At 49.3% G+C, this 15956-nt stretch overlaps 1 protein-coding gene across 1 annotated transcript in view; it reads right to left on the reverse strand.

Annotated features, from left to right (window-relative positions):
* SLC24A4 (solute carrier family 24 member 4) overlaps positions 1–15956 on the reverse strand; it is a 169762-nt gene that overhangs the window by 57337 nt on the left and 96469 nt on the right. Inside the window, exon 2 of the mRNA XM_077780939.1 lies at positions 1–76. This exon is cut by the window's left edge and continues 1 nt beyond it. Within this exon, the coding sequence (XP_077637065.1) occupies positions 1–76 (76 nt within the window). The remainder of the gene's footprint in view (positions 77–15956) is intronic.

The following is a 15956-nucleotide window of genomic DNA, read 5'->3' on the forward strand; positions in this document are numbered from 1 at the left end:
CCGAGGATGTGCAGCAGGATGGCTCCGTGCTGTCGCTCCTTATTGGAGAACAGGTCTGTGGGGAACTCGTGAATCGCTGGAAGACGAGGGGACAGAGTGTTAGTACCGCACGCCTCCTGCTGGCCTCACCTGCAGTCTGAGGTCCACCGTGGGCTGTGGAGACCGTTGGGCCAGCCAGCTACTCCTCCTCCATCTATGGCAGACCTGTGCTCTTCAGTAAATGTTGCTGAATACGGAATTATCCACAGACATCCTAGAAACTCAGAGGTGATCAAGCTTAACACATCCCTTGCAGCTTTGTGAAGGATGTAACACTTCTACGCACGAGGATGGCTAGATAAATGGTAACGAATGGTGGCAAGGACGTGGGGATGCCGGAGCCCACGTAACCACTTGGTGGGGGGGGTAAAATGGGACAGCCGCTGTGGGGACACGGTCTGGCAGGTCCTCAAAAGGTTAAACCGAAGAGTTACCGCAGGACACAGCGAGTCTAACCCCAAGTATCTGCCCAAGAGAAATGAAAACATGTCCACACAAACCTTGCACACGCATGTTCACGGCGGTATTGTTCACAATCGCCCCAAAGTGGAAACACACCAAAGAGCCACCAGCGAATGAATGGGCAAATAAAATGTGGTCTATCCGTACAATGGAATATTATTTGGCAATAAAAAGGAAGGAAGCAAAGGGCCGCCTGAGGGGCTCAGTCGGTTGAGCGTCCGACTTCGGCTCAGGTCATGATCTCACGGTTTGTGGGTTCGAGCCCCGCGTTGGGCTCTGTGCTGACAGCTCAGCACCTGGAGCCTGCTTCAGATTCTGGGTCTCCATTTCCCTCTGCCCCTCCCCAGCTCATGCCATCTCTCTCCCTCCCAAAAATAAACATTAAAAATTTTTTTAAAAAAAGGAAGCACTGATAGATGTTACAACGTGGAAGAACCCTGAAAAAGCCATGCTGAGTGAAAGAAGCCAGTCACACAAGACCACGTGTTATAAGATTCCATGAAGATAAAATGCCCAGAAGACGTAAGTCTACTTGGTAGATTTGTGGTTGATTAGGGCAGGGAGGTATGAGAGCTTGGTGGGGTAAGGGTTAGAATCCCCCCGGCAGGGATTCTATTTGGCTTAATGAAAGTGTTCTAAAATTGTGGCGATGTCTGCACAATTATGAATATGCTAAAAGCCCCCAAATTGTATACTTTCAATAGATGGGTTGTATGGTATGTGAATTAAATAAATTAAACAAAGCTGTTACAGTGGTAAACTTCAAACTTGCTGTCCCCAGATTCTGGGATATCACCCCTTGTCACTGTCAGGTCAGAGTTGAGAAGCGGGCTTATTCCCTCTCACTGGAGTCATTTCTGGTCCCCTGCCTGCACGCCGAGCCTTCGGGGACAGGTGTCCTCCTGCAAAGCAAAGCACTTGCAGCTTGTCAGAGGCTCACTGGCCCCTCCTCTCCACCTCTCCGCCCACTCATGATGGATCTGCACTCCGAGTGGGGAAGCCAAGATCCCACAGAGGTCAAGTGACGTTGGCCGGGTTGGGGACAGCCGTGCTGGCATGAGGACAAACCCCCTGCCACCCCCTTCTATGCTATGGACTCTCTCAGTGAAGCCACACACACAGGGAAAATGATCAACGGGAGTGAGGCTCCAGGTGAAGCTTGGAGCACGATCCCAGGCTGCGATGCAGCAAAGTAGGGGTGAGGGCTGAGAGCACTGGTCCCTGTCCCCTTATCCCCGGACCCCTCAGGCGCCAGGTGCTTCCTCTGGCATACCGGCATCTTGGGTCATTGGGTGCCAGGTCATAGCTCCTCCTCTGGCCCCAAGAACACCCCTGCTGGGTGGGTATCACTGCTCCTCTTACAGGCTCTCATCATCCTTGGATGGTGGGTGGCCCTGTGAGGTGCAGAGCCTTCTGCGTTAGGAACCAAATACTTCACTTTTGGGGTATCACCCTTGACACTCCCAAGGGATCTGGGCAACTCATTTGCTCCTTGGGCCTCAGAAAATGCACCGATAATTAAGGAATAGTTCCTTCTCACCCCATCTACCCATTCAAGATGACCAATGGATAAGCACGTTGTGAATGTCATTTCTACAAGTCCTCTGTCAGACACTCCCACACCCCCACATCTCCATCACATCAGCTAGGCTGGAAGCTTCTGGAAGCGGGGCTCCACACTGCCCTGTATTACATTCTCAGTGCCTTAACCACACCTGGCACACAGCAGATTCCCCAAAAACTTTAACAGTCAATTGAATAAGGGCACCTGAATGGCTCAGTCGGTTAAGCATCCGACTTCTGTTCAGGTCACGATCTTGTGGTCTGTGAGTTCAAACCCCGTGTCCAGCTTGGAGCCTGGAGCCTGTTTCAGACCTTGTTTCGGAGTGGGGGAGCCCCTTCCCCACTCATGCTCAGTCTCTGTCTGTCTCAAAAGTAAACATTAAAAAAATTAAACAGTCAATTGAATAAAAAATACCCTTACAGATTTCTTAAACACTTAGAATGACACCTGGTTCATAGCAGGTGCTCAATAAATGCTTGTAAATACACTTTCCAGGACCAAAAAAAAAAAAAAAAAAAATCTCTTCTCTGGAAATATAATTTATCCCTAAGCTCTGAAAGTGATGACTTCTCCCTTATATGGAAAATCTTCTGTTTTTTAAGATCAGATTTTCCCACAAGACATGGAAAACATCGGCTCCCCAGACACCCAGAAAATGTTCCTACTTTAAAACAAGCAGCATTTAATGAAATATGGATTCTTTCTCTTCTCTGGGGTATTTTTTCTTCTGCAATCAAAATTCTTTAATACAATTGCTGCTGTCATTTCAAGGGCAGGGGTCTGCTTCAAGGTTTGTCGGCTCAGAGATGAGAATTAGGAAGGAAGAGGCCTAGCATTCCCGTGGCCAGGGTCTTGTTTCCAGGAGAAACGGAACAGTCTGGGATATCTCGGTGCCGATTGACGGACATCTCTGCGCCAAACATTCGAGACCGTTCCTGATTCTCCAAATCAGTGTTCTGAGAGCTGGTGATTTATTCAATCCTGGGAATTCTCTGAAAATTAGAATAACGTAACATGCCTTTCTGCTGTGAGAACGTATCATGTGGGCTCCAGTAGGGAGGAGATATGGGTTATAAATGACTTTGTCCTTGGTAGGAACAGGCTTCTATTGGTTCAGCCACAGCCTCTTGCTCTGAGACGCCCTGCAGACGCTGGTGGGCTGCAGAGGGGAGGGGATGTCACCTGTGCCTTAATTTTGCCAGCAACGATGGGGTAACCAGCAGAACTACCAGCTGCTAACGACCCATTACCCTCTGTATCCACCTGCGTCTTCTGGACACACACTGAGCCCCGGAGGCAGGCCCTGTAGCCATAAATATCCCAGGTTTTCAGATGAGGCTCAGAGGCAGAAGTGAGCGGCTCAGGGACCCCAGCCATAGAAGCCAGGACTCACAGCGGGACCCTGCGTTCCCTGTCTAGGACTAAGGGCTGCCTCTAACACGGAGGGAAATCCCACTGCAAAGGGGGAGGGAAGGCTTGAATTGGAATTCTGATGCAACTCCGCACAAGCCTGTGGGGCCCTGGCTGAGTCCGTGCCTCTATTTCTTCAGGAGCCATCTGCTGCCACTCAAGGTAGTGGAACACTCATGGCTACTGTGTGGTTAAAAGTTAGCAGATGGCCACTCCACCCCTCTCCAGCCGGCAGCTGGTAGCTGGGACCAGTCCACTTCTCAGCTCAGATTCGAAGCTTCTAGAAGTTGGCATCTGGGCGATGGACCACAGAACAGGCACAGCAAGAGCCTGTCCATCCCACCTCCGTCACCCACAGCAGCGACTTTAAACCAGAGACAGCCTAAGCACCTGCTCAGGGCTCAACACCTCAGGGGCTGTCCCCTCAACTGTAAATGGGGATCGCTCTGCCCACCAGGCTGTGGTTCGGGTTAAAGGATACAGACAACTCTGCACGGCACTCAGTGTCCCGCAGAACGGTTACCTTACGGACTCCACCCTTGATACAAGTCTGCCCCCACCCCTGTTCTGGAGGAGGGGCCTTGGGTTTGTGAAAGCAAAAGGGAAGACAAAAGCAGCTTAAGTGGGGAAGAGCAGGAGACGGTGGAGGAGATCAGTCCGGCCACATCAGCATCCGGATGCTGATGCCAGGCTTAATCCTGGCTTCCTGAAAAAAAACTCCTCTCCTGGCCTTGCTGGGATCAGTAGCCCCTTGGCCATGTTCAAGGGTGCGGCGATGCCTGCAATGTCTGCAAGGGGCCGAGGCACCCCCTCTGCTCAAGTCCCTATCAGGGAGGGGGGGAGGAATCAAGAGGGCAGGCGCAGGCAGCTTTTGAGGTCACGCCTAAGCCTTTAAGCTGCAGAAATCTGGCAGCAGTAGGTGTGCGGAAAGAGATGTGCCTGCAGGTGAAGCTGAGCTCAGGAAACCAGGGATGATCCCAGCGCCCTGACACCTCGGGATGGGGTGGGGGGAGCCCCGGGCGAGAGGAGGGGAGGGAAAACTACCAGGGACCCAGCAAGGTCCCTGCCCACCTCCCTCTTAGGATTCTTCCCTTTGGACTTGGGTGCCCAGCACTGGCTTCTCCATCCCTCTTGGTTGTGAACTCTCTCCTTACGTGACACCTCAGGCATCGGCCTTCTGGTCCACCACACCCCACTGTGTCCAGGGCGCTGGGAGCTGGGGGGAGAGGTCTTCCCTGCCAGGTGTCTTCCTGAACATCGGGGGGGAAACTATAAGACGCCGAGACAAAAGGCTCTGCAACCCTCCTCTCCACCACCAGCGACCTAACACCCTATGAACAAGACCCCTAGGCACACTTGACCTTTTCTGTAGACAAACTCACATGGATGAGGCCATTCTATTTCAGGATCCCTGAGTTCATGTTACCCCGTCGAGGCTCTGTACTTCTGTCAGCATCGCTGCTAGTTTTCAAAATGTATTAATTTGTCCAACAAGTATTCGCTAAAAACCCTCAGTAGATGACAGGCCTTCTGGGGACGGGCAGACGGGGCCCTGATGCATCCGTGAGCATCCGCAGGCCTGGCAGGGTGATTTGATCCTAGAGGGTGATTGACTTTAAGGCAAAGTTATCCAGAAAGTGGACAACTGCTCCTGAAAGAGTCCAATACAGATTTTTTGAGCATTTACTACAAGCATCCCAGGCGTGCCCTGGGGGGCTGGTGCATGTCAGACAAGTAAACAAAAGACTGAGAGACCAGGAGAAGCTTGCAAGGATGTTGAGGCTAGGTGGGGGTGGGGGGCGCTACTGACGTGAAGGGGGAGGGTGAACACGAGCCCACGGAGAGAGTGGCGCCCACGTCAAGTTTTGAAGGCTGTGTCACAAACTTTTCAAAGCCCCCTAATGTGCCACATCAGTCCCGAGAAGACCATTATCCCCACTTTTTTGATGACAAAATGGAGGTTCCAGAAAGCTACAAGATGCGCCTATGGTCACGCAACCACGGTTTGGCACAGGTGAGGAGAGAGGGAGCCAAGCTGGGACCCCAACCAACACCAGGCTCTTCATCAGAGCATTCTGCCAGCAGCAGGTGCACATCTCAGAAACAAAGTCCCCGTCACCCAAGGACAGGCTCTGTACCCCTGGAAGATCTAAGGGCCATGGCAAGAAGTCATTCTCCTAAAACTAGGGCTACACATGGCACGTTGTAGGTCAAGTCCACTGATAGTCCATGAGCTGCCCATGAAGAGGTCTTGTCCATTATTCCATGGATCTAGGGGAACCTGTCACTCACCTTCCTCAATGTATCGAAACATTGTATAAAATTGACCACGCCCCATTTATGATGTATGAACATATGAATGAATGAATGATCTATCCACCCACCCACATTATATACAGAACTCACTGTTTGGCGCGAGCATTTCCATGGGTCTTGAGACATCCACCCCCCCTCCAAATTCCCTCCTGGCTGCCTTTTTATAGTCAAACCCTCCCCTGCGCTCCAACTCCTGGCAGCCACTGGTGCGTTTCCTTTCCCTAGAGACTGCTTTTCCTAGAATGTCCTATCAATGGAATCACACAACACGCAGCCTTTCTTCCTGGCTTCTTTCACCCCTTCTGGTCTGGCTTCTTTTCCTTCGCAAAATATGGCAAAATACCCTAGGATTCACCCACACTGCTGTGTGATCCCACCTTCCTGCAATGCTCTCACTTCATTTCTGACGCTCCCTCACTTGCGCAGTGCCCTTTAGAAGCCCCTCCTTTGTGGGACCCCGAATACCGTGGTTCTCAGGGCTCTGCCCGAGCCCTCTTCTCCATCTGCGCACTCTCCATAGGAGACCTTGGCCTTGACTTCCTAATCTCTGCAGACTTCTCCCAAATCCCCATCTTTCCTGAGTTCGAGACCCAACATACCCAGCTGCCGACTAAACATCCCAACTTGTCCCCTAAGTACCTTAAACTTGTCCCCAGCAAGTGGTCCGCCATCCATGTTGCTCGGTGTGCAAGAAGTCCTGGCGCTGTCCCTGAAGACCTCGTCCTCCTTCCCCACGCCCTGTGATGGGTGCACAGGGCCAATGGCACCCAGCTTCGATTTCAACTTCCTTCCATGAACCTTCCCATCAGGGACACTAGACACAGTGCACAGGCTGTGCACTGCACAGCCACACGACTGGCCCTGCTCCTGTTCTGCAGAGCCTGGACTACCTTGAAGCTAAGGGTTCTTAAGGACAAGTAGGTTCTGCCCACCCAGGAGGATTCAGAGGGCAGAAGAGAGACACAGAGGTTCTTCCCCCAGCAGCCAAGGTTGTAAAGACCACGTGCTGAGAGGCTCTCCTGGCAAGAGCATCCACTTCCTTATTCCCTCACAGGGTGTCTTTGAACTTGATGATCCCATTTCCAACTCCTGTTCCCTTGGCCCTTCTTGCAATTTTGTAAACACATAATTCCTTGAATTCCTTTCGGTTTAACAATATGGAGAATGGCTTCTATTTCCTGCACTGAACGCTGACTGATACACTCTGTCCTACTATTTTTGTCAAGTTTATTTATTTTGACAGAGAGAGAGAGAGTGAGAGCATGCAGGGGAGGGGCAGAGAGAGGGAGAGAGAGAGAGAATCCCAAGCAGGCTGTGCACTGTCAACACAGAGCCTGACACAGGGCTCAATCTCGCGCCCCAGGGACTATGACCTGAGTCCAGGTGCCCCACACTCTGCCCTCTTTTAGCCAATGCTCCTTAGGGTCCTGGCAACCCTACTTCTTACCCAGCTTGACTCTACCCTCCTCTCCATCTCCACCAGCCTCTCTCGATCTGCCCCTTTCTGTGTTCCACACGGAGCCAGACCAGCTCCTCCACATGTGTGTATGGCTTGAAACTCTTTCATGGTTTCCAATGCTCTTAGGATAAATGCCCAAACCCACACAGTGTCAGTGTGGCCCTGACAATGTCTTGTCTTCTCCAGCCACCTGCCCTCCCACGCCGGCTCTGATCCAGCTTCACTGCCCAAGCCTGTGAACTACCGGATCCTGGCATGAGGTGGGTGTTCAGGACACGTCCGTGGAGCGAATGCTATCTGGCTCTCCACCTCCCTTCGGACACAAACTCAAGAGCTGCTAGAATGAGCTCTGCCCAAAGGATATCTGGGAGACAGGTGGGCCGGCCCTGCTTTCTCAGCTCTGGGCTTCCAAAGTGCTGCTTAGATGATGACCCATGACCTTCTCCAGAAGGAAAGTGTTTGATAGAGACGTGCTTCCATTAGACGCCGATCCTTCCCCGACCTTTCAATTAGTTGATTCTCTTTAGGGAATATAAACTGTGAATTGAATTTTTCAAAACAGAAAAAAAATTGCCTCAAAACACACCATTCTCTCTCTGCTTTCTACCTTGGTTAAAAATAGCCCCATGTTCTAAGTCCTGACGTTTATTCTGAAACTATGCAAGTGAGACCGTAAGGCTGGGGAGTAATTTAAATAGCTTCAAACTTCCATCATTTCAACTTGTATGTTTTAGAAACCACCCAAGTGCCAGAAACCAAAAGCAAAAAAAAAAAAATCGTGATTTTTTTCCCCCCAATTCTATGGTTTAAAATAACTTTGCTAAGAATTTTATACCTTTCATGGGCAATAGTTGGAATGTCTAGGTTTTATCATCACCCTCATGTCTCAAACAGGAGCAAAAATAATCAAATCATTGGCCTAACCAGCTTGGAAAGGAGTTTAAAATCCTATCTTTTTCCTTCCAGCACATTCCAAAAGAGATGAAACATCACCAAAAATAAAAATTTGATTGGAAGATCCAGCAGCAAGATCGCTCTCTCCAGGAGCAACCACCGTGGATTTTAGGGCTGGATGAGGCTCCAGATGCTACATGACCCAGCTGTCCTTCACCCGGGACAGGGCATGGGCTTATCAACATCAGGGAGGGGACATCTTCTAAGCCAACATTGCCGTCCCCACCTCTGTCCCTAGCCCGATGCTGGATTTCCTTATCCTGTACATGAGAACCACTTAAGTTCCCATTTTAAAGGTGAGAAAGCCCAGAGAGGTCAAGAGCTTTACTCAGCATCCTAGCTAGTTAGCAACATAACTCCAAGAGCCCAGATAGACACGTGGACAATGGCCATAGCATACAGAATTCTGACTCACATGTCTGCAGCAAACCAATTCAGGAAGCCCAATGAACCACGACTGGCCCAGACGGTCAGGGCTCGGTCAGCAAGCCTCCCGCTCATGCCACTGTTAACTCAAGGCCAGCCAGAGAAAGCGGGTATGCTCCCTATAACGGGTTGACTAAAACTCATGCCCACCAGGCACCTTATTTAGAAATTAGGTGTGTTTGGTGGCAGGGCTGCCATAACAAAAGAGCACTGACGGGGGGCTTCAACAACAGAAGTTCGTTTTCTCGCACTTCTGGAGGCTGCACATTCAAGATCGAGTCGCCCATGGGGTTGCTTTCTGGGGAGGGTTGTCTTCCTGACTTGGGGCCGGTGGTCTTCTTGCTGTGCCCTCACCTGGCCTCCTCTGTGTGCAGAGACTGTGAGCTCTGGTATCTCTCACTCTTCCAAAGACCAGGCCTATTGGACTGGGACCCCAGCCTTATAACCTCACGTAACCTTAATTACCTACCAATGTGCTCTCTCCAAATACGGTCACACTGGGGTTAGGGCTTCAACATATGGACTGGGGAGTGAGGCGGGGAGACGTAATTTTGTCTATAACATAAGGTCTTGCAGATGTAGTTATTTAAATACAAATGAAGTCATACTAGATTAGGGTGGTTCGTGAATCCTCTGACTGATGTCCTTATTAGAGGAAAGGACACATGGACACACAGAGAAGGCAGGTGATGATGAACTCAGAGACTGCAGCGATGGGTCTACCAGCCAAGGAATGCCGAGGATGGATGCAGCCACCAGAAGCCAGAGCAGAGACAGCGGACAGATTCTCCCAAGAGCTTCCAAGAGGAATCAACCGTACGAATATGCTGACCTCAGACTACCAGGCTCCAGAACTAGGAGATGACACACTTGTCGTGTTAAGTCACCCAGTTTGTGGTAATGTTACATCAGCCCTAGGAAACAGACATACTCCGCAAACCAACGGCCTGAGATGCTCGGCTTCTAGTTAGCCTCCCGCCAGCCTCCCATGCCAATGACCTCCCGCCAGGACACGCCCTAGGCCTCTCCTGTTTTCACTATAAAGCTTCTCTCCTCTCCCACCTGCCTTTGAGTCCACCAAAGGCAAGCGGTGGTAACAGACCCCCTTGCTACAGTACACGGCGTGAACAGCAGGCATGTGTTCTCGTTCTGGCGGACTTTGTTTATCTGCGTAATTCCGACGGCCACTGGCTGTGTCTAGCTGTATTTCTCCCATGGTAGGTTGAGCAGTCTCATGGTGCCATGGGGACAATTTGTTCATCCCCCTTCTGTCCCCACCTCTACCAGATGGCATCCAGCTACAGGATCTGATAAAGAATGCACACAATATATCTCAAGTGCATCAGTAACCGAGATTCTTATCCACAGCACAACCACCGAACTCTGAGCCACTCACCAGTGGGCACCACACAGAGTATGTCAAAAGGACAGTGATTATTAGGGTAAACTATTTCTACCTGGGGACACAGATGTAACTTTTTGTTAGCATGATATAATGTTTTATGTATAAACCACAAATAGCAAATAGGTATGTATATAGGGCTTACTGTGTACCAAGCACTCTGAGTACCTTACACCTAGTATTCCATTTAATCCTTACCATAAGGGGCACCTGAGTAGCTCAGTTTGTTAGGTGTCTAACTCTCGACTTTTGCTCAGGTCGTGATCTCACTGTCATGAGATTGAGTCCTGCATTGGGCTCTGAGCTGAGTATGGAGCCTCCTTGGGATTCTCTCTCTCCCTTGCTTGCTCTCTCTCAAAATAAATAAAGAGACATTTTTAAAAACTCCTTATAACAAGCCTGTGAAATATTCTCATCAGCCCCATTTTACAGATGGGCAAACTAGGGCACAAAAAGGTTAAGGAATTTGCCCAAGGACACACAGCTAGCATCAGAGCCAAGGCTGAGATCTGGATAATTCAGCTCTAAAATAGCACTGGACTGTATATCAAGGGCCAGAAAGTGTTTCTTCCCTTTGACCCAACTCATCATTGGCTTGTATTCTGTTCAAAATATAAGGGAAAAAGCATATATGTGAAGATGCTCATTACCTCTAATGGTAAAACACTGAAGTCCCTAATCATCCACGTGCGGTTTATGTGTAGCTATGAAGAAATACGCAAACGAAAAGAACCGGAAAGAAATATACCGACACCAATCTAGCGGCTGCAGCAGGTGGAGGAGTCCTCAATGGCTTCCTCTTGCACGCGCCCCTGCCCCACCCCCCACCACTCCACATGACCTCATCCTAACTATGTGAAGACCCTATTTCCAAATAAGGTCACATTCAGAGATACCAGGACTTCAACAGATCTTTTTGGGGGTGCAGTTCAACCCACAACCGCGCGCATATTGCCGACTTGATTAACTCTTGCTCTATGGAACACAGGTGCTTCCCCCTAAAAGAGCTCTTAAGAAAACATAGCAACGGCCATTACTAAGTCTTTGATATGCTCTGATTTTCTCAGGACAATCCTGATTCACATCTGTTGTCCAGAATGATTAATAGTGCCCCTTCACTGTCAAAAGTGTCCCAGTTTGGAGGACAAATTTCATGGCCACTCTGTTCATTAGTTGTCCAGTGACCTGGAGTAAATATTAATACCAACTAGCTAACAGAGTTCAAATTAATCTGTGCTGATATGCCAGGAAAGACCTTCTTCATTTCTAATATTGACACTCAATACTCCCTGATCCTAGTCAGCCTCAAGTTCAACAAGGTAAGTGAATGCTTCCTGGGGAAAGGCAGATGCTGGAGTACCTCCCCCGAAGGACACTCACATCTAGGCAAGGATGGATGTCCTGCCGAGAGAGAGTGGTCTGGCCTCCCCACCAAACTGTAAGGGACCTGGAAGAAGTTTGGAAGGGCGATTCCCTTTACCTGGTGCTGAGGTCAGGGCAAGGCTCTGTGCTGGATGGGACGGTTAATCTCATGTGGCAACCTGGCTACGCTATAGCACCCAATCATTTAATCAAACACAAATCTAGGTGTTTCCATGAAGGTGTTTTGTGAATGTGCTTAACATCTACCTTCAACTGACTTTAATAAAGGAGATTGCCCCTGATAACATGGGTGGGCCTCACCTAATCAGTTGAAGCCCTTTAGAGTGAAAATTCTGCCTCAAGACTGAAACATCAGCTCTTGCTTGGAGAGTTGCTAGCCTGCCTGGCAATCTTACAGATTTCAGACTTGCCAGTCCCTGTAATGACATGAACTAATTTCCTGGACATAAATCTCTTTATGAAGGGTGTATGTATATGTGCCTCTTACTGATTCTTTTTCTCCAGATAATTCTGAGTGATATACGGGACCTTGGCAACCTGGGCCTAGGAAGTGGAGAATGAGGAGCTGTTCCTGTCCCCCAGATGAGGCAGAAGCCAGAGGCCAGGAGGCGGAGGGACAAGCACACAGAGTTCCCAGAGGGACCTGCCAGGCTGCTCTCACCGTTTGATAACCCACAGCTGTGGGTCAGGGTCACCCCCTCAGCATCCTTACGTCATCCCCTGTCTGCTCACTCCACCCCCTGGGGTTCCCTGTTAGGCCATCTTTCTCTTTGGCACAATCCTGCCTCCCCCCAGGAGACCTCAAGGCAAGAAGCGTCAGGCCAGGGCTCAGCGCAGACAGGGGCTGAGTTCACCAGTGCTATTTGGGAAGGCACAGTGAGATCCTCCCGGAAACAACAGATTGGTTTCTCCTCTCCTACAGCTGCCTGTACATCGAAGGCAGACCCTCAGTGAGCACTGACCAGCGAAATATGTGGTCCTTGTAGACATATACACATCTAACAGCCTAGCTAGTCGCTATAGATCAACTAACAGGGCAAAGCAGGGGTGCCTGGGTGGCTCAGCTGGTTAAGCCTCCGAGTCCTGATTTCAGCTCAGGTTATGATCTCATGGTTCGTGGGATCGAGCCCCACATCGGGCTCTGTGCTGACAACATGGAGCCTGCTTGGGATTCTCTCTCTCCCTTTCTCTCTCTGCCCCTCAACTCCCATGAGCATGCGCTCTCTCAAAATAAATAAGCATTAAAAATAGGGTTAAGCAAAGGTATAGGTAGAAAGGAAGGAACTGGAAGCTTAATGTATTTTCCATATGTCTCACAGAATAGGTGCTTAACTCAACAGCTGTTGAATGATTGACAGGCATGCTTTGGACATACATTCCCGTTTTCCTAAAATCTCAGAACAAAAATGCCTGCCTAATTCCTTCTAGGCTCTGTGCTTATTCTTGTCCTTGGCTTCTGTCAAAACATTTCCAATGAAGAGTCACTAGGGTCTGAATCTTTTTCTTGGCTTTCCTTTGTGAGCTGATGGAAAATTACTTAGCTCCTTGGTTTCCACAAAACACTGTGAGGTTGGAGGAAGTTCTTAGGCTGTTACAAATGGGAGATTCATCTGAACCACAGAACAAAATCTAAGATAAAGCACACCAGTTCAGTTCTCGCCTCAGTTGAGCCACTCACTGATGGACCTGACCTCGGTTTCCTCCCCAGTAAAAGGAGGGCTGAGGTAATCAGGGACACGGGACCACCACCGTTTCCCAGCTCAGTCTCACTCGTGTCGAGTCCCCTTGCTGGAGAATGTCCAACACAAGGCAGGAAGGAAGTGAATCATTAAGCGACGGAAACAATTCTTGGCTTTCCTGACAGCCCCCCCTCTTCCTCCACATACCTGCCCAACGCTGCTGACTTTGATGAGGGACGCCCTACTTTGTGTTTAGGTTAAAAAATTAGAAATGGGCGTGCCTGGGTGGCTCAGTCGGTTAAGCATCTGACTTCGGCTCAGGTCATGATCTCACAGTCCGTGAGTTTGAGACCCGTGTCGGGCTCTGTGCTGACATCCCAGAGCCTGGGATTACGTCAAAATAAAACGCTTCTGCACAGCATAGGAAACCATCAATAAAATAAAAACACCACCTACCAAATGGGAGAAGATGTTTCCAAATGGCATGTCCGATAAAGGGTTAGTATCCACAATACATAAAGAACTGATACAATTCAACACCAAAAACCCCACAAATAATCCAATTAAAAATGGGCAGACAACCTGAAGAGACATTTTCCCCAAGACATACAGATGTCAGACATAGGAAAAGATACCTAACACCACTCATCATCAAGGAAATACAAATCAGCCCCAGAATGAGATCACTTCACACCAGCCACGATGGCATGGAGATCAGAAGTAAGCGTTGGTGAGGATGTGGAGAAAAGGGAATTCTCGTGCACTGTTGGTGGGGATGTAACTTGGTGCAGCCACTATGGAAAACAGTATGGAGGTTCCTCAAAACACTGAAAATACACTTCCCATATGATCTAATAATTCCACTACTGGCTATCTACTCCAAAAAAATAAAACACTAATTTGAAAAGAGACCAAAACAACCCCAGTATCCATAGATAGGTGAATGGATAAAGGAGACACACAGACACACACCTATACACACAGCAGAATATTACACAGCCATAAAAGAGAATGAGATCTTACCATCTGCAACAACATGGATGGAACTAGAAGGTATGATGCTAAGTAGAATAAGTCAGAGAAAGGCAAATACTATGTGATGTCACTTATAAGTGAAGTCTAAAAAGAAAATAAACCAACAAAAAGCAGAAGCAGACCCAAAAATACAGAGAACTGATGGGTGCCATCAGAGGGAAAGGGAGTGGGGGGGATGGACAAAATGGGTGAAGGGTGGTGGGAGATACAGGCTTCTAGATATGGAATGGATAAGTCACAGGGATGAAAGGTACAGCACAGGGAATAGAGTCAAAGGTATTTTAACAGCACCGTCTGGTGACAGACGGTAGCTACACTTGCGGTGAACACAGCCGAACACAGAGTCACGTACAGAGCTGCTGAATCACTATGTTGTACACCTGAAACTAACAACACTGTGAGTCAACTATTCTTCGGTTAAAAGAAAAAATGGCAGCTGTTGCTTTTGTCCACTGAACACTGATGCCTGCACTCACTCCGCCTCCTGGTAATTACGACCTGCCCACTCCTTGCCTCTCACACATGGTGTATCTATACCAGTCCACATGCTGTCCCCACTCACAGAACTCTCTCCACCCAAACCGGGTGGCTAGGAACATGCCAGAAAACTCTGACTCTCACCCCTTCCCCCACATCCCCACCCTCTCGTGAAAGTCTCACAAAATCAACTCAAATCCACATTGTTCAATAATGGCACAATAATTGAATCTCTCAATAATCTCTTGCCTATTTCTACCAACTTCCTCGCGCACCCTGCCATAGCGGACGGTTTTCATTCCGCCACTCGTGGCTGTCTGTGTGCATTCCTACACAACGAACAGGTCTGTCCCTGGAACCGAAACTGCCCCCAGTCCCGGGTTTGAATCTCACTCCGTGGAGAAGAAATGCCATGTGCATGCCGTCCTCCAGGAGGCTGTCGGCCGGGGGCTGCAAGGGAATAAGGGTCATTTAGGCAATGTTCGCAGTCCACCACAGAGGGGGAAGCAGGCGGGGACTCGGTGGTGGCTGGAACAAGACAAATGTCACGAGAGGGGTTTAAACAGAGCTTCAGCAGAGCACAGAAGAGGGAACTATGAACTCAGAAGAGGGGACTCACGGAAGATCGGCAGACAGGAGAGCTGAGCTTTGGAGATTTCCAGACACACCTCAGGAAGGGGGTGAGAGGCTTTCTAGGCAAGGGAATGAACTAGATGCGGCGGCAGGAAGGGGGAGGGAGCCCAGGAGCCTGGGAATTCTGCGCCACCGGGACCCAAGCTTTCTGGAAAGTAGAGGAACGTGACAACGAGAAGACATACTGGGACATGGGATTGAGCCAGAGCACAGGACCCTGACTGCCAGGATGGGAGCCTAGCTGTGTCTCAATGACAGCAGGGAGCACTAGAAGATTTCTGAGCTCAGGAATGACAGGTTTCGAGTATTTTAAACCCCAAATTGGCAACTCATTTCTGTAAAGGGCCAGATAGTATTTTAGGCTTTGCGGGCCATATGGTCTGTGTCGCAACTACTCAATTCCGCTGCTGTCGAGCCACAGCCGTATATGATACATAAACAAACGAGCATGGCCATGTTCCAATAAAACTTTACTTATGTTCACCGAAATTTGAATATCATGTAGTTTCCACGTACCTCAGACTATTATTCTTTCCACTCTTCCCCCCCCCATTAAAAATAAAGAAGCTATTTTTTAAAATTTTTTAAATTTATTTCTAGGAGAGAGATTGAAAGACAGTGTGAGCAGGGAAGGGTCAGAGAGAGAGGGAGTCACAGACTCTGAAACAGGCTCCAGGCTCTGAGCTGGCTGTCAGCACAGAGCCCGATGCGGGGCCC

This window comes from Crocuta crocuta, unplaced genomic scaffold (genome assembly GCF_008692635.1).
Source record: "Crocuta crocuta isolate KB4526 unplaced genomic scaffold, BGI_CrCroc_1.0 scaffold299, whole genome shotgun sequence".
Lineage (NCBI taxonomy): Eukaryota > Metazoa > Chordata > Mammalia > Carnivora > Hyaenidae > Crocuta > Crocuta crocuta.